The 18565-nt window shown below is 44.6% G+C and overlaps 1 protein-coding gene across 3 annotated transcripts; it reads left to right on the top strand.

Annotated features, from left to right (window-relative positions):
- Positions 1–5157: 5157 nt before the first annotated feature.
- On the top strand, positions 5158–16279 carry LOC115591116 (uncharacterized). Of its 3 annotated transcripts, none has more exons than XM_030432796.1 (11): positions 5158–5341; positions 6579–7284; positions 7422–7662; positions 7839–7918; positions 8026–8069; positions 8969–9171; positions 9442–9512; positions 10339–10461; positions 13534–13720; positions 13994–14020; positions 14555–16279. In XM_030432796.1, the coding sequence occupies exons 2-11, from the start codon at positions 6640–6642 to the stop codon at positions 14818–14820; spliced, it is 1887 nt and encodes a 628-aa protein (XP_030288656.1). In that variant the 5' UTR covers positions 5158–5341; positions 6579–6639; the 3' UTR covers positions 14821–16279. The 3 variants fall into 3 exon arrangements, with proteins under 3 accessions (XP_030288656.1, XP_030288654.1, XP_030288655.1); XM_030432794.1 differs by having other exon boundaries at positions 5160–5341; positions 9442–9692; XM_030432795.1 differs by lacking the exon at positions 5158–5341 and adding an exon at positions 5971–6001 and having other exon boundaries at positions 9442–9692.
- The last annotated feature ends 2286 nt before the right edge of the window (positions 16280–18565 follow it).

Here is an 18565-nt window from a genome sequence, read left to right as displayed (position 1 = left end):
ATAAAAACAAACATTTTCAGTGAAACATGTTTTTTTCTTCGCAGGAAAATGGTCAATTAACAAAATCATTCAGGTGTGTGTTTGACTAGTAATCAATGACTTTAATGGGTATTGACTGAGTTTGTTCAGCTGAGACGAGTCACCTGAACGCAGCATTCACCAGGTGATCAGACGGACAGACGGAGGACTCCTCCTCTTTTTTGTTTTTCTGTGTTAGGTTTTTTTCAGTTGGTGTTGTGGAGGGGGCGGAGCCTGAGGTGTGACATCAGCACCAGACTGGGGTTTGGGGGGTTGTTGGGGGGGTTTTGGTTGTTTTCTTCTTTGTGCCTCTCTGCTGGATGACTGTAGCCTCATTAGTCGACCTGAAACTCATCAAATTGTATTTAACTGTCCAGTAAAACCAGTAAAATCAGTAAAAGCAGTGCACAGCCGCCTGTTTGCACGACAACCGTGTGAATGTCTTATTTTCTTCTTCAAACAGACAAATGAAACAGGAAGTTCATTTTGATTATGAACCAGGTCACTAAGATTAAATTATTAATCCAATAAGTTATTGCTGATGAGGGCGAGCCAGATGTCTGTTCGACATTAAATTAAATGAGATTTAGTCAAAATATTGTGTGGTGAGTTTTTGATCTGAGGTTTTTTTTCAGTGAAATAAACTGAATGTTTAGTTTTGTAGCTTTTTTTAATTTATTTTTTTACACGATTTTAAAAAATACAAAGAAGTGTCGTAAATGATCTCCAGCTCAGTGATGTCTCGTTGAGACATTTGACTTAATATTGAAAACTACATTAAATTGTGTGTACTTTGTTTTATAATTAGTGGTCATATTTATACCTCAGCCTGGTTCATTAAACCAGTTTCTTTCATTCTGCTGCCTAATTTAACTGTGACGGCCTCCCAGATGTTCAGGTCAAACCTCAGACGCACCGCCGGGACTTTTACTGGTTCAAACTGTTTTCATTCACACTAAAGCTCAGTGTTGATTCTCCACTCAGTAACAGAAGGATTTTTTAATTAACCTTAGACTTTCAGGTGTGTCTATGAAAATGAACACATGCTGTCAATGAACCTTATAGTTTCTGGATGTTCAGGGCAAATGTTAAAATAATCCAGTGAGAAATATGACGCTGTGAGAACACACAGAGTCACTGACATGACATTTAGCTCAAAGTGGATCTCAGTACGTCCATCAATTTATCAAAAGTTAGTACGTTTTCATCCTGTGAAGACGTCATGTGTCCCGTCATGTGAAGACGTCATGTGTCCCGTCATGTGAAGACGTCATGTGTCCCGTCATGTGTCCCGTCATGTGAAGACGTCATGTGAAGACGTCATGTGAAGACGTCATGTGAAGACGTGTGAGCTCAGACAGCTCGCTGCTCCACCAACACTGTTGTCTCTTCACTACATGTGTGTCAAATGTCTTGGCCTACATAGAGTCCAGCCGGTGTCTCAGAGCAGGACATCCTCCGTCCGCTGCTGTTGGAGCTTCGAGCAGATATCTGTCGTCATGTTGAACATTGTCCCTGAGCAGCCCCAACTTTTGGAGGATGCACCGCCACGATCCTTCGCGGCTATAAATTGTCCAAGGTTCATCGTGCGCCTGAAAAGAAGAAATGCATAAATAAATAAATAAATAAATAATGGCGACCAAGTGGCGCAGATATCGCGTTTAAATGTAAGTATTGGGTCTATACTTGGTTTTTACTCATTTGAGCGTCAAACAGCAGATATACCATATGAACGACCTTAAAACCTCCAAATCTTTCAAATACGTTGGTAGTGCTCAGCTTGATCCCTTTTGGAAGTAAAGCCTTCAAAGCCTTCACTTTCAAACGTAAGACATTCAGAGGTTGACTTATATCTGATATCTTATTGTGACTGTTGAGATGTTAGAAACTATTTTTACTTCATATGCAGAAATGGACCAAGATGAACAGATTTCATCAGGCTGTGATCTCTGCTTTATTTCCAGACTGTAAAGCTGTAAAATCTAGCCAAACGTTTGAATAAAGAGCTAAGTTTATGATTATCCTTATGATGATTATATATTTTTTGCTGTATTAGAACCCTTTTGTGTGTTGACAGTGACACTGACCATCTTTTACATTTCATTGTGTTTTAGCTTCATCACTGTCCGAGGTCAGATCAGCATTTGTTCACAGGGCGAAACATTCCGCCGGCTGGATGGAAGTCAGGCAATAATACATAATAAATAATAAAAAAGCCCATGTGTCTGTCCTGATGTCACAAATCTTTGCATCCCTGTGTTAATGTGATCTTGTGTTGAGCTTTTCTCTTGCTTCTCTCTGTGTTCAGAACAGTTCTGGGAACAACGGGCCTGCAGGGGAAGCTCGAGTCCAGCAGGCCAGAAACAAGTGGGACCATTTAAAGAACAAGTACAAAGTAGCTGCAGGTTTGAATGATGATGTGGAAATGAAATTATATTTGTTTTACTCATGCATGTTAATAAATACTTTGCTGACGTGATTGATTTCCACTGCCTCAGGATTGCAGATATCCAGGGACAGCAGAGGGTCAGCGGGAGGCCCGGCGCTGCTGCTGCTGGGTCCTGGTGTGTCCTCATGGATCTCATGGATGAGGTGTTAGGACAGAGGCCTTCCACTGCCCCCCCGTCCTAACTGCCTCCATCCCTGAGGACACACCAGGGCCAAGTGACCAGGAGGAGGAGGATGAAGACGATGAGGAGGAGGAGAGCCAGCCAGGGCCGAGGAGGAAGAGGAGGAGGATGAAGACGATGAGGAGGAGAGCCAGCCAGGGCCGAGGAGGAAGAGGAGGAGGAGAGCCAGCCAGGGCCGAGGAGGAAGAGGAGGAGGATGAAGACGATGAGGAGGAGGAGAGGCAGCCAGGGCCGAGGAGGAAGAGGAGGAGGATGAAGACGATGAGGAGGAGAGCCAGCCAGGGCCGAGGAGGAAGAGGAGGAGGATGAAGACGATGAGGAGGAGGAGAGGCAGCCAGGGCCGAGGAGGAAGAGGAGGAGGATGAAGACGATGAGGAGGAGGAGAGGCAGCCAGGGCCGAGGAGGAAGAGGAGGAGGAGAGGCAGCCAGGGCCGAGGAGGAAGAGGAGGAGGGAGGATGAAGGAGGACATGAGGCTGCAGAGAGGATGGAGAGGCTCTTCTCTGCTCCAGAGGACAACCTTACATTATATCTGTTGTTATTTACTTCATTTATGAGTTCTTTTTAAATTATTTGTTCATCTTATATAATTCATGAAATAAAATGTTGTTGTATTGTTACACGTCGTCTATTCCATTCAGTATTTACAACTTAAGTACAATTTATAACAGCAAACGGCATCAAGTGCAACTTTTCAGGAACAAGAAGGGACTGAATGTTTTTTACAAAATTACAGCATAAATAACTATTTACAGATTATTATTCACTATTAACAAAAACAGTTGTTATTGAAAAGAATATTAAAACAGGTGATGTACAGTAACAGGCTGAGCAGGAGTCCCTGCAGTGCTGCTGGGCTGGATGTGTCAGTGGGACATCATCTGGGTCGGTAGCCTTCCCCGAAATATATCTGTCATCATACTTTGGATGTGGAAACCTGCCAGAATGTGTTTGTTTCTGTCGTCTTGTCTCCTCCAGATGAACCTTCAGATGTTTTTTTGAACTCGCTTCATAAACTGAACCAGAACCTGAAACTGGACCAGTTCTTCAGGCCTGCTTTGAAGCCTGATGGATTCACTTTCACACAGTTTAATGAAGTCACTCCTCCATATGTTCCGTCTGTTTTCATTCATAGAAAAACAAATATTCATAACAATATTGATGAAAGATGAGGCAATAATTGGTCCTCAGCGTCTCACATGTTGTCTCCAGCAGACAGGACTGTCTGGTTCTGCAGGTCGGTGTGTTCAGGTCACAGAGGAGACAACACATCCCTGAAGAGGTGATGTTGACTTGACTGAGCTCAGGTAAACCAGACACACCTGTTGGCTTCTATCCTGCAGACGGAACCAGGACTGGCCCATGGTCCGTTTACAGCAACAGATCATCTCCAGATGAAGGACTTGGTGTCTCATGTGTCCTCTGTCTCTCTGACATGTTAATAAAACAAAATCTCAGTTGGAGAATTATCTCCTCTGTTAAATTCTTCTTGTTCTTCAATAACCTGTTCAGATATGTTGATTTGAACCACTCAGGCAGGAAGAGCAGAAATCACTGTAAGGTATGACGATCAGTGGAGCTCATCCAGACTTTTATCAAACTGGTTCTGTCCCTTGAAGACACCGTCTGTCTGCCTCTTCCTGTCCATCCACACTTGTTCCTCTCACTGATCGCAGTTATTGATGATCAGGTTATGTGTTCATCTATTTTTAGATGACCTGTTTCTCAGTGGAAAGTTCTGTTTTCTAAAAAACATTTTAAAAGCCACCAGTGACCTGCGGCTCGTCACCACCTGACCAGAACCCAAACCAGGATACCAACAGCAGCTAATCCGAGGCAGAGGTGGGCGGAACCACTGAATATAAAAGAGGTGGAAACCATCAAAGTATTATTGAGTTATTAGTGTTGATCAGTTTTATTATCTATCGGTCTGCTGGTGGAGAAAATCCAAGAGATTAAGGTAAGAACCAACTACACTCACTGGGAACACAGTGTCTGCAGGGTTCATAGCACTTTTACTTCTCAGAAATACTTTTACTACTTTCATCTGATGGATGAAGACTGTTACAGGCAGAAGGTGGAGTTTATTAAAAGTGATGCAGTCCGTGTACTTTTACTGCAGTAACATTTTGAATTCAGGACTCGTTCAGGACTCGTTCAGGACTCGTTGAACATGAGGGACGTCTGAAACTGAGCTCAGAGTTTGTGACACTCGTATATGAAGGTTGTTTTGTCTCCCCAATGTACAAATCTGTGCCGTCTGGTGTTCAGCAGCCTCACTCATGGGCGGCGGGTAACGGAGGCTATCATGTATAATCATGTGTGCATATTATTATGAACGGGCCGCAGCTGCAGCACAACCTCAGTGTGTGTGAGGTTGTGCTGCAGCTGTCACAATGTTGACAAATATGAGAACGCGTTGCCATGGTGACAGTCAAAAAGAGCCAGTCAACACCCGCTGTCGCTTTGGCGCGTGATTTTTGAAATCCAACATGGATATCCGATCCTGTTTTAAACAGAAGGAAAAACCAAATGAAAATATTTCAGAAGCGGCCAGCAACACTGACCGGAATCCATCAGAGCGAGTGACGGACTGGCTGCTGCTGCTGCTGGGCGTCGGTATGCAGGCACGAGGCACCTGCCGGGAGAGGATGCAGCCCGGCCGGCCAGACCTCAGTCAAAGGCGCTGGTGCAGGTACCGGTAGTCTACCGTTGACACATGCTGTTGTCTGAGTCGCTACACGATCGCAACAGCAGAGGGCGCCAGCTTATGGTAGAGACGTCACTGACACTGTGGCTGCGGTTATCTGTCAATCACAGCGGAGAAGAAGTGACAGGAGATGAAAAATCTCCATTTTACGGAGCAAAGTGGATCAAAAGTGTGGCAAGTTAACAGACAGCTGAGGCGAGCTATGATGCTGATTTTAAGATAATGGTGATCAATACAACTGTCAGCCAGCCAAGAAATATGGAGTTACGGCAGTGGCGGTTCTAGACCAGTTTTAATAGGGGGGCCAGGTTGGGGCCGGCTTTTTTGTTAGGGGGCACAGACAACCCGGAAAAAAGGATAAATCCCTCATTCAGACAAAGCAGTGTTTACAATTTCAGCAATTGTGATTGGGTAGTAAACTGCTGAGACACTTTATTTCTGCTTTTCCCTTCAGAACAAAATCATTGCAAGAAATCTGTCATTGTATTATTGATGCAGACTCCCTGTCAGGGGGGCCACAGGGGGGTCCAGACTCAGAGTTACGGGGGCACTGGCCCCTGTTGGCCCCCCCAGAACCGCCCCTGAGTTACGGAGTGTAACATCCGAAGATGGCGGGTCCAAAAAGATCGTCTGAAAACGCTAACAGTAAGAGAAAAGCTTATCGTGGTCCTCTAAGCGGCCGCTTCCAAGAGACTGACAGGAGGGTATGTGAGCTTGTTATTGAGAAACACATTTTGGTTATCAAGAGTCTTTTTCTGAAGATTAGTCTTGAAAAGCGGGGTCGTCTTATTATCAGGGTCGTCCTATATATTATATTTAATGATCAGCAGTTTCATCCTGTGTGATCACGTCAGGCCCACCCGCCGTCTGTGGCCTCACTGGATCATGCTGCAGCCGCTTTACCAGTAATATTGTTCTATGTAGTTTATTCTGTTTACGTTCTTTATATCATTTCTTTTGTTTTCTTGCTTCGAGATGTTTTTCTATTGATTATCTCCTCAAAGCACCGGGATGGCATCACTTTTAGGATAAATGAGTGTGATTTTAAGGTTTGATTTTTGCTGATAATCAGTTTATAAGATCATGATATGAGTTAATCACGCTTGGTTTTACGAACATTTGACTTTATGTTCTGTCTCCGTCTCGTCCAGTTTTTGTGTCTTTTAACGTCTCATGTGAACTCTGTGTAACGTCTGGTTGTTCCCTTCGTCTCGTTTTACAGGAGGATCGTTCTTCTCTCAGCCTGTCAGTCAGAACAGGGCCTTGACCTGACAGACTGAATCATGGGTAATGTGTCGTCGGCGGTCCCATACAGGAGGCTGAAGAGGCGTGTGAGTGTGGAGACGTGGGGAAGCGATCCTGAGGTGGAGGAGCTGCTGCTGCAGGAGCTGCAGGAGCTGCAGGAGGTGGAGCTGTGGAGGCTGAACTGGAGTCTGAGTCAGGAACTCCTGCAGGATGTCCCCCCCGTCCCGTCCAGCTGGCTCCGCACCGCAGATGCCTGCAGCACTGCTAAAACCCTGCTGAGGTGTTACCACGATGACAGGGCACTCGGCGTGTTGGAGGCGGCTTTGAAAGCGATTGGCGGAGATGATTGGCTGTCCCTGCGCCACATAGTGGACCCACTGAGACCTCCTCCTCGGGTTCCACAGACACTGGATCCAGATTTTGTGATGACTCGTCGCAGGAAACTGATCAGCAGGATGCAGCGGCTGGATGCCATCCTGGACGTCCTGCAGGACCATAAGATCCTGAATGCTGCCAACAGGGCGGCTGTCCATGTCTACGCAGTCCGCAAGGACAAGAACCGCGCTCTGGTGGACCTTGTCCTCAGAAAGGGGGGAGAGGCCCAGGAGGTGTTTTATCAAGCTCTCAGCCAGTCAGAGCCTTTCTTACTGCTGGAGCTGGAAGACGGTCCAATCATTGACAAGGTGTGAAGTCCACATGTCATCCAGTCACTTTCAAATTCAGAAGCTGTCTCAGATTTATATGGTGTCATCAGTGTGTCATCATCCTGAAGTCTGATGTCATCAGTGTGTCACTTTGCTGCTCTCCATTTATTTCCCAGCATCCCTCGGAGCCGTGTGTCCTCACAGAGATGTTGGAGTGTCTCGTCTCAGATGAGCTCAGAACCTTCCAGTGGTTGGTCAGTGATCACATGACTGGAGAAAGCCTCACTCCTGTTGGTCGAGAGAAGCTGCAGCACGCAGACAGGCTGACGACTGCAAGACTGCTGCAAGAACATTTTGGACCAACGCAGACGGAGAACGTCGCCACGAACATCCTGCTGAAGATCGTCCCGTCCCTCGGTACGTCCCGTAAACTGTGCTAGGCTAGGCTAGGCAAACAGTTCCCCATGCTTCCACTCTTGTGCTAATCTGTCTCTTACTGGACAGACAGGGAGGAATTTGATCAATGACAAATATTGATCTTGAGTAGGGTTTCTGTATTAGTCATGTGATGTTACGCTGTCATCCTGCTGCAGGTGTCTGTCTGCGAGGGCAAGGAGTGACATCACAGACGTCGACTCACATCAGAGTGGAGACAAACGTAGACACTACAGTGGTAAAGGGCTCAGACACACCTGTACCTGTAACTGTGATGTCAGTGATGATGACGGGTGATTGGTCAATGTGTTCAGGTGTGTGTGATCAACTGTTTGATCTGTTTAGGTGAAGAATAAACCTGAAGTCTCCGAGGACGGCAACATGTTCAGGTAACCCACTGCAACCAGAACCACAACAGAAGCAGAACTGAACCATCATATTCAGTATCTGTGACACTTTACTAACATTCTCAGTTTTACAACCATTTATTTATTTATTTATTTATTTATTTAGTTTATTTAAGTGGGACAATGCACGGCTCTCAGCCGTACCAGAATTAGCTCCCAGCTAAATTTCATCTGTAGTCCCTGGGCAGGAACAAATAACATCAATCTAACACAGACAAGCACATACAACAAAAACAACAACAAAAAAAAAGAAAAAGAAAAACCAAATTCATCACACAAGCAGCCTTTCAAACAACAACAATAACATGGTTTCACACTCTTAAAACACAATACAACACAGCACAACACAACAAGAATAAAATAACAATGTTAAGATACACAACCATCAATAATCAATATTAATGATCTTTTAACAGCATGACTTTGTCAGCTGTAGCTGTAGCTACTCTTTTCTCTTAATTATGCACATGATGGCTACGTACATGCTAACAGACTGATGTTGATGCTAATTTTAACTAACTGCTAACATGCTAGCTACAGTAAAAACAACTGGATATGAAACACAGGTAATAAGCTACTTTAGCTTCCTTCGGAGGACAGCTCCATCAGGACAGATTTCTTTCTTTCTTTTTGAAGATTGTTTTGAAGCATAGACACCTTTATTTGACAGTGGATAGATCAGAAGGGGGGGGGGGGGTGTGACATGCAGTACAGGTCCTCTGGCAGGATTCGAACCGGGGTTCACTGCATTCGTGGCATCGCTCTAACCACTCGACTACCTGCACGCCAGGACAGATTTCTATTGGTTAACAGATGAATTCACATGAATTCAAATTTCCTGCTGCGTTGTTAAACAGATCAGTCCGATTGCTTATCTGTAGGTTGCGTTGTCGGCAGCTGGGAGTTTTCCTCTGCAGTGAGACCGGCCTGCTGCTGGAGGGCGTCGGAGACGTTGTCTATCAGACGGTTCCCTGGGACCTGGACTTCCTGTCCGCTAAAGGTCTGAGGCCGGCTGGACCGCTGTTCAGGTTCAAACTGCTGACAGGAAGTTTCCACCGAGTCCACCTGCCGCACTGCCTCTTAGGTGAGCAACACACACACATCCAGGACCATCAACACACACACACACACACACACACACACATCTTTGAGAGACCATGACCAGGACTCAGACCTGGATCGGGACTTAGACCTGAGTCTGGGTCAGGACTCAGAGGGTTGTCTGTCTGTGACTATCTTTGAGCTCTTTCCTGCAGAGATCACTGATGATCTATAATCAATACAAGACACACTGGGCGTCTGTCAACGTGTCGACAGTCTCTGGATGAATAACGTTTTTTCTTCTCCTTTGCAGATTGTGCTCAGCACTCCCTTTCCGTAGCTCACATCACTGGGGACAGCGTGGACTTCATCACACCTGGTCAGGTGACAGACAGTCATGTGATCATTGACATCTCCGGCTTCTCGTGTTTCGGTTTGGTGTTTCGGATCGCATCGCCAGACTCCGACCGTGGTGCGATCGGTGGCCTTGTGCTGCTCTTCCATCGTTTCAGTGATTCCTCGCTATTTGTCCATCTGCTGCCCAGGAATGTCTGTCTCAATAAGGTAAACAAGCCCCGCCCATAGGCAGGATAGGTAAACAAGCCCCGCCCATAGGTAGGACAGGTAAACAAGCCCCGCCCATAGACAGGGCAAATATTCCAGCTGCCTTCAAGACAGCTACAGTAAAGCCACTCCTAAATAAACCCACCCTAGACCCTCTCTGGAACGCTCCATCTACAACCAACTGTCCTCCTATCTTTCGCAAAACCACCTCTTTGATCCCAATCAGTCCGGCTTGAGGACGGCTCACTCCACTCTGGCTGAACTTGGCATCACTGACTCTGCTTTTTTTTTTTGGCCTTTTTATGGCTTTATTGATAGTACAGCTGAAGAAGGTGACAGGAAACAGGGAGAGAGAGAGAGGGAGTGACACGCAGGCCGGGAGTCCAACCCAGGTCCGCTGCACAGTCTCAGCACATGGGACGCCTCCTCTACCAACTGAGCTAAACAGCTTTTTTGACTTTTAAGGGGAGAAACCCTGAAACCCTTAACTGTGCCCACAATCCATTAAAAGTGACTGAACCTTTACGTTAATTCCTCAAACTCTGAATGTGGAAAGAAACTTTGAAGAACATGTTCAACTTTAAGATTAGGAATAAATAAAAATGGCAGTTTATTTGATTGATTCTTTATCTGATCTGATCTCCAGGTGATAAAGACGTGTAAGCAACGTATCCGAGCAGAGTACTTGGAAACAATATCTGACTGTGAGCTGATCCCAAATCAGACATACAAGCTGAGCGGACAGCCTGCCGTTTTCATACAGCCAGAGGTACACTGCATCTGCTTTCATCAGTTCATCTGACACTGCATCTGCTTTCATTAGTTCATCTGACACTGCATCTGCTTTCATCAGTTCATCTGACACTGCATCTGCTTTCATTAGTTCATCTGACACTGCATCTGCTTTCACCAGGTCATCTGACACTGCATCTGCTTTCATTAGTTCATCTGACACTGCATCTGCTTTCATCAGTTCATCTGACACTGCATCTGCTTTCACCAGGTCATCTGACACTGCATCTGCTTTCATCAGTTCATCTGACACTGCATCTGCTTTCATCAGTTCATCTGACACTGCATCTGCTTTCATCAGTTCATCTGACACTGCATCTGCTTTCACCAGGTCATCTGACACTGCATCTGCTTTCATTAGTTCATCTGACACTGCATCTGCTTTCACCAGTTCATCTGACACTGCATCTGCTTTCATTAGTTCATCTGACACTGCATCTGCTTTCATCAGTTCATCTGACACTGCATCTGCTTTCACCAGTTCATCTGACACTGCATCTGCTTTCAGCAGTTCATCTGACACTGCATCTGCTTTCAGCAGTTCATCTGACACTGCATCTGCTTTCATTAGTTCATCTGACACTGCATCTGCTTTCATCAGTTCATCTGACACTGCATCTGCTTTCATTAGTTCATCTGACACTGCATCTGCTTTCAGCAGTTCATCTGACACTGCATCTGCTTTCAGCAGTTCATCTGACACTGCATCTGCTTTCACCAGTTCATCTGACACTGCATCTGCTTTCACCAGTTCATCTGACACTGCATCTGCTTTCACCAGTTCATCTGACACTGCATCTGCTTTCATTAGTTCATCTGACACTGCATCTGCTTTCACCAGTTCATCTGACACTGCATCTGCTTTCACCAGGTCATCTGACACTGCATCTGCTTTCATCAGTTCATCTGACACTGCATCTGCTTTCATTAGTTCATCTGACACTGCATCTGCTTTCACCAGTTCATCTGACACTGCATCTGCTTTCATTAGTTCATCTGACACTGCATCTGCTTTCACCAGTTCATCTGACACTGCATCTGCTTTCACCAGTTCATCTGACACTGCATCTGCTTTCATCAGTTCATCTGACACTGCATCTGCTTTCATTAGTTCATCTGACACTGCATCTGCTTTCATTAGTTCATCTGACACTGCATCTGCTTTCATTAGTTCATCTGACACTGCATCTGCTTTCACCAGTTCATCTGACACTGCATCTGCTTTCACCAGTTCATCTGACACTGCATCTGCTTTCATCAGTTCATCTGACACTGCATCTGCTTTCATTAGTTCATCTGACACTGCATCTGCTTTCATTAGTTCATCTGACACTGCATCTGCTTTCATTAGTTCATCTGACACTGCATCTGCTTTCATCAGTTCATCTTTTCCTACAAGATGGCGCTGTGCCAGTGGCAGCGTATTGTAGCAGCTCCCGGTACTTGTAGTTTTTATTAAGTTTTTATTGTGTTTTTAGTGTATTTTTTGTATTTATTATTTGTACCCTGCGCTGTGGAAACACACTGTCCACACATCAAGATGTTTCTCCAAAGGTTTGGATATCTCTTCGTTAGTTTTTTCGTGCTTTGGTCTCTCCTGGTGACTGGAAGCCGTGCCTGCTCTACAGCCGGCATTGTTTACAGTCGCGACCAGCTGATCGCCCTGAGGCCCCAAACCCTCTTCGCCGGGGAGAGACCTACAGCACCGAAGGAGCTAAGGAGGAGACGGCGAGGCTGCAGAGCGGGAGTTAAACGGAGAAGGAAGAGGAGGAAGTTTAAACCCTGCATCCCGGCAGTTATTACTGGAAACGTAAGGTCCCTGGCAAATAAGATGGACGAACTGGAAGCGCTCGCCCGGATGCAGCGGGAGTACAGAGAGTCCAGTATCATGTGTTTCACGGAAACGTGGCGACACGAGCAGATACCGGACTCCAACGCCACCATCCCCGGCTTCCACACGGTCCGAGCCGACAGAGACACCACCGCGAGCGGCAAGAAGAAAGGAGGAGGGCTCGCCGGCTCGTCAACAACAGGTGGTGTCACCCCGGGCACATCTCTGTGAAAGACCGGTTCTGCAGCCCGGACATCGAGCTCATCGCCATCGGACTGCGTCCATATTATCTGCCACGGAAGTTTACCAGTGTCATCGCCATAACTGTTTACATTCCTCCATCTGGAAACGCCGACGCCGCGTGTGACGTCATCCACACTGCGACCGCGGCACTACAGACGAAACACCCCGGAGCCTTCGTCATCATCACAGGTGACTTCAACCACGTCTCTCTCTCATCCACTCTCACAACGTTTCACCAGTTTGTCAAAGGCACAAGAAGGGACAATAAAACCATAGATCTGCTGTATGCAAATATCAAAGATGCATACAGCTCCACTGCCCTCCCTCCCCTGGGAAGGTCAGACCACAACCTCGTCCTGCTCTCCCCATCATACAAGCCTGTGGTTCAGCAGCAACCAGTGACAGTAAGAACTGTGAGGTCTGGCCTGGTCTCCCGAGGCCATGGAGTCACTGCAGGGTGCCTAGAAGCCACTGACTGGGATGCACTTTACAAACCACACGGCGAGGACATTGATGGCATCACTGACTGCGTCTCTGATTACATTGGGTTCTGCATAGACAACACCATCCCCACTAAAGAGGTCCCCTGTTACCCAAACAACAAACCCTGGGTTACCAGCGACCTGAAGGCCCTACTCAACGAGAAAAAGAGGGCCTTCAGGTGAGGGGACCGTGCAGAACTCAAGCGTGTTCAGAGAGAACTAAAACTCAGCATCAGGGAGAGTAAGGAAAACTACAGGAGAAAACTGGAATCCAAACTGGAGAACAATGACACCAGGGATGAGAGAGATCATCGGTTTCCAGAGGAAAGGTGGAGGAACAGCTGAGGAGAACGAACAACGTGCGATCAAGTTTAACCTGTTTTTTAACAGGTTAAACTCCAGCTCCCCTGAGCAACCACCTCTGGACACAAAATGTCGAATTTTCAATCAGGATTTATAGAAATTAAACATAAAACCTCTTTCTTTGTTTCAGAGCTCAAAGTTTGTGAACTTCAGCGACTACAACAACTTCCTGCCATCGTTTCAGGTCCAGCTAGAGGCTCTGGAGGCTGACATGTCTCTGAAGCTGCAGCTGAGTCACTTGACTCCATTCCGTCTGATTGGCTGGCTGATTGGCTCCATAGAGTCTTTGGTGTGGCACCAAGTCCTCACGCTGAGAGGTAGATCCTCACTCAGGTCACACACACTAGTTGAACATGTCAACATGCTAACACAGCATGCTAACATGCTAACACAAAACATAAACACATAAAAGCAGTGGGCATGGTCACGGTATCTGTTGGCAACATAAGAGCAGGTTTCTGATGGGGCTGGTCCCAACCAATCAGACTGAAGTTGATCTGAGAACCCCATGAAGCATGTTGTGTTCTGTTAGTTTGTTTCTGTAATAAAAGCTGAAACTTTACTGAGTGTCACTGTTTACCTCCCTGCAGCTGCTGCGTCCTCTCCCTGTACAGAAGGTAACATCACCACAAACACACCTTCATCTTTGTCTTCATCTCAGAGAGTCACTCATTTACTTCTTCAGCAGATACACACTGACGTTTTTTACATTGATCAATTAATCAATATTATCAGATAATAACTTGCCTATTGCATTTACAATTTTAAATGATTTTAACAATTAAATATAAACAAAAACAAAATTACTTTTATTATTTATTAATATTTTTATTCTTTTATTATTCATATATTATTTTTGATACCAGTGGAGCCAGTGTATTGGCTGTAACAGATTCAGCACAACCAGTGTTGGGCTCGGGGTTAGTGCTCTTTGTGAATCCAGTGAAATGGGTTCAAGTCCAATGAAACCAGTGTTGTGGTCCCTCAGGATCCAGTGAAACCAGTTTGAACCAGTGTCAACAGTGTTGTGGTCTTTATTAACCAGTATTGTGGCAACTTTGATTTTAATGCAACAAGTTTGAACCAGTATACCTGGTGTTGTGTTCTATCAGAATCCAGTGAAACCAGTGTTGTGCTCTCATCTGTTCCAGATAGTGTCTCCGAGTCAGTGAATGTGATCCTCCTGCTGCACGGAATTCTGAAAAATCTGGAGTTGGAGGATTTTAAAACATTCCAGCGTCTCCTGAATCTGCGGTCAGATCCGATCCCCGTTTGCCAGCTGGAGGCAGCAGACAGAATGAGAACTGTGGACTTGATGGTCCAACAGTACCATGCTGAGGGAGCGAAGCAGGTCACTGAGGAGATCCTGAGGAAGATGAACTTCAATCACCTGGTTGATCAGCAGCTGAGGAACTGACTGATCTGAAAGCCAGCGTCTGGATTTAAAAACATGTCAGAACTTTTTAAAATTTACCTTTTTGATCCAAACCATTGAAGAAGGGCAAATATAATATAATCTTGTATTGTATTGTGTTGAATTTGATGTCTTGTGAGTGGGTTAGGGTTAGTGTAACTCTGCCACTGTGATCAGATTATGCAAATAATTAGTGATATTTATCAATGGATGGATGGATGGATGGATGGATGGATGGATGGAGGTATGGAGGTGCTGTGCGGAGGGTGGTGGGTGTTGTCCAGGACTGAGAGTAGTTTGTCCAGGGTCCTTCTCTGCCACTGTCCACACTGAGGCTCTCCAGCTCTGTGCCCAATATATTATATCACAATTCTAGAAAGAGTCCATGTGAATGTGAGCGTTGATCTCTGCCCAGCACGCAGGCAGCGCACAGAACTGACTGTAAACAGGAAGTGTCTGTGTGTCCTGATACTGTCAATATGTCTGATACTATTTTCAGGGCCACCCCTGGCCAAATTGGGGCCCTAAGCAGAATTTTATTTTGAGGGCTCCCCGTTACAAAATGACAATATTCCTACACTGCTGTTTGCTGCTGCAACACTTTAAATCTCTCCATTGTGGGTCAAATAAACTATTATCTTCATTTATGTTGTTTTATCTAATCCTGTATGACTGTTGTGAATTAAATTCACCAAGAGATAGCAGCATTTTACCTCCAGAAAAATAGCCCAAAACTTCTATTGATAGCATAGATTGATTGATAGGCTATAAACCGGAGCCAACTTACGACCACCAACTGGTCAATTAAGCACTCCTTTTTCAACAGAGGTGAATGTATATGCAGTTAAGACATTCAATAAATGATAATCAGGGCCGCTGGAAAATGTAATCTCCAGTCCACATGTAGACAGAATGATCCTCTCTTCTGTCTCGTGATTAGCAGGCTAGCAGCTGGAGTATCTTGTTTTGAATTTGTCTTTCTTTTGCTTGCTCCCGATTCATGTTGCCGTTTGGAGGCCATCTCTCCACCTGCAGCCAGCTGCCTGTCGGCGCATCTGACCGCTGATTGGTCAGATGCTGCATGCTGTCGATCATTGCGGCAACACGTGCTGTATCAGATTACTTTTTTTCTCTCTCCTGCCTCGGACTGCCTCGGTGCTCTACGCGCGCCTCACGGCAGCGATGTGCATCCTTTGTGCATTTGCATAGAATGTGTCCCCTTGCACAAAATGGGGCCCCCCATGGATCGTGGGGCCCTACGCACAGCGTGTGTTCTGTGTTTCATATATTATTGTTGTTATCAGTGTAAATGTCTTAATCTGATATCATGTTTGGTATTTTATTAGAATTCACTTTTGTATTACTCATATTCTATAACTTGTATTACGTATTTTACTTATAAATCATATTTTGCTCATTGCAAAAAAAGAAAAGCACTGTATAAATATGATGATGATGATAATTGCTATTAGTATTCATATTATTATTTTATGACTGAAGCTGAAACATGTATTTAACAGTTTCTTATGTTTACATTTTTTTTCCTTGTGGAATTTTACAATTTTAACCAGTTAAAACATTTTCAGTGAGAGTTAAAAACAAAACAAAAAAAGAAGTAACAACAACAGTCTCACTTTGGTAACACACTGACTTCCTTTTTAATTTTTCCAAATGATATGAAGATCAACATGAACAGAAACATCCTCAGTTTCACTTTTCACACAGAATAGACAAGACAGTGAACGCCTCACAGCTCACCACTTTCAACCGACGGGACAGTGAACGCATCACAGAAACAAACACTTGAAGGGAAGCCATGATTGAATCTGTGGGTACACCTGGTCTCACCTGGTCTCACCTGGTCTATCACAGAGTTTCATAAAGGGACAGGCCTCCCCTTTTTCTCTCCACTATTTGTCAGCGACTGTTAGCCTAGCTTAGCTTAAAAGACAGGAAGCGTCCTGTGTTTGTGTTTCCCTCTGCCTCCAGTTTGTGCTAAGCTAGGCTAACAGCCCTGGACACAGAAACATCTAAGATCTGAAGAATACAGCGGATTTCATAAAATGTGGGAATGTCCCTTTAAGTTGAAAGATATTGTGACTTCCGATATAAACTGTCATCAGTGCAAACATCAGGGGGCGCTGTTCAGTGCAGGAGGCTCACTGCATACCTGCTAGGTGGAGCAACTAGTGGCAGTTAGCGTCCAGAGCAGAAATAATGTTTCCTGTTGTTGAAGTCAGTCAGTGTTACTAAAAACACAGTAAGGGTTCAAAGACGGCAGCTTTCAGTCGTGCATCATGGTCATCCTGTCGACTCTGCCATCACAAGATTAAAAAAGCAAATCACAGCTACAACGCTCGGAATTGTTTCTTTCTACCGGACGGTGAACTACGGGCCACTTTAAGGAGGTAAAATCTCCTTAAACTGAGCAGAATCCATCTCTAAACACTCAAACATTTTACAGTCCATTAAATGACCCCTCAAACCCCCGGACTCAAGAGAAATCCTTAAAAAGCCCTTAGAAAGCAGGGATAATCAATAACGCCATGGCACATTAACAGTATTTTTTCTTTTTAAAAAGTAAGTAGTTTAAAAATGACATATTGAGACATCAGAAATCTTCTTTGTTTGGATCAAGGCGTCTTCAAAGGGACATTTAATACATGAATGCACTGTAACATATGAAGACATCTTAATAGATTATCTGCACAGTTTATCAATACAATTCAATTCAAAGAGTTTAATGCATGATTCACATGAATGAAGGGTTTTCTTAAAGGAGCAGAAATAAACGTACATACTAAATACCAACTGAACGCTGAGGCCCAGTTAAAGTTTAAACTACTAGATAAAAACTTAAAAAGCCTTTAAACTGTTCAGATAATAAATACCTCAAGATGTTACAATCTATTGATTCAGCCTTAAACTCCCATCAAAGTACCTCATCATTATTAACTGGTAAATAAATTATGGAGTATTTACTGGGACATTATGGGGATAAATAATGGATTATCTGCACAGTTTTAGGAGCCTCAGTGAGAAAAAACCTTAAAAACTAAACCCGGGCTTCACTCCACAGCGCTGGATCAGTGTTATGGTGCCACGTTATGGCTTTTCATTTTATAAAGCGGTTTGTCGGATCACTATAATGAATTTAGGGGTTCACCGTTGAAAATGTTCCCAACTTTTTTAAGCAAACTGTGCAAATACTCCACAGAAAAATTCTTATTTTATATGGTGACTGAAGATAAATAAATAAAATAAAAAAACTAGGGCTGTCAAACGATAATTTTTTTTAATCGCGATTAATGGCATTTTGTCCATAGTTAACTAGTTAATAGCAAATTAATCGCAATTTTTTGGGCACATTTTTTTCTGTTCTAAATGTACCTTAATGTATTTTTTTCATGTTCTTGATACTTTTAACAACATAAGAAAGGGCAGATATGCTTGCTTTATGAAAATGTTTATTCAACACTTAAAATCATGCAGGAAAATAAAAGTGTCAAAAAATATCCCCTCACCCTAAATGGGATCAAAACATGGTGATGTCTGCTTTTGGCGAGGGGGGGGGGGGGGGGGGGGGCGGTGGGCTCTCTGCATCTGCCGTGTGTTTGGCTGCAAATGATATTTGAGACTCGACGTACTTCAGTGGTAACTCATTTCATGTTGACAGTACGTGCAGATAACTTTTGACCTATGGACCGAACCATCTGGCAGTGTTTTGAAAGTGAATTTGCCGTTCATG

Source organism: Sparus aurata, chromosome 11 (assembly GCF_900880675.1).
Source record: "Sparus aurata chromosome 11, fSpaAur1.1, whole genome shotgun sequence".
Taxonomy (NCBI): Eukaryota; Metazoa; Chordata; class Actinopteri; order Spariformes; family Sparidae; genus Sparus; species Sparus aurata.
The sequence above is the reverse complement of the archived record's forward strand: the minus strand, read 5'-3'. Positions and strand labels throughout refer to the sequence as shown.

Excerpts from the sequence above, each read along its gene's own strand:
- LOC115591116 (XM_030432794.1), top strand. The coding sequence starts at position 6,640 with ATGGGTAATGTGTCGTCGGCGGTCCCATACAGGAGGCTGAAGAGGCGT. Across the intron at positions 8,070-8,968 it reads GAGGACGGCAACATGTTCAG|GTTGCGTTGTCGGCAGCTGG; the intron begins GTAACCCACTGC and ends GCTTATCTGTAG. Across the intron at positions 9,172-9,441 it reads CCTGCCGCACTGCCTCTTAG|ATTGTGCTCAGCACTCCCTT; the intron begins GTGAGCAACACA and ends TCTCCTTTGCAG.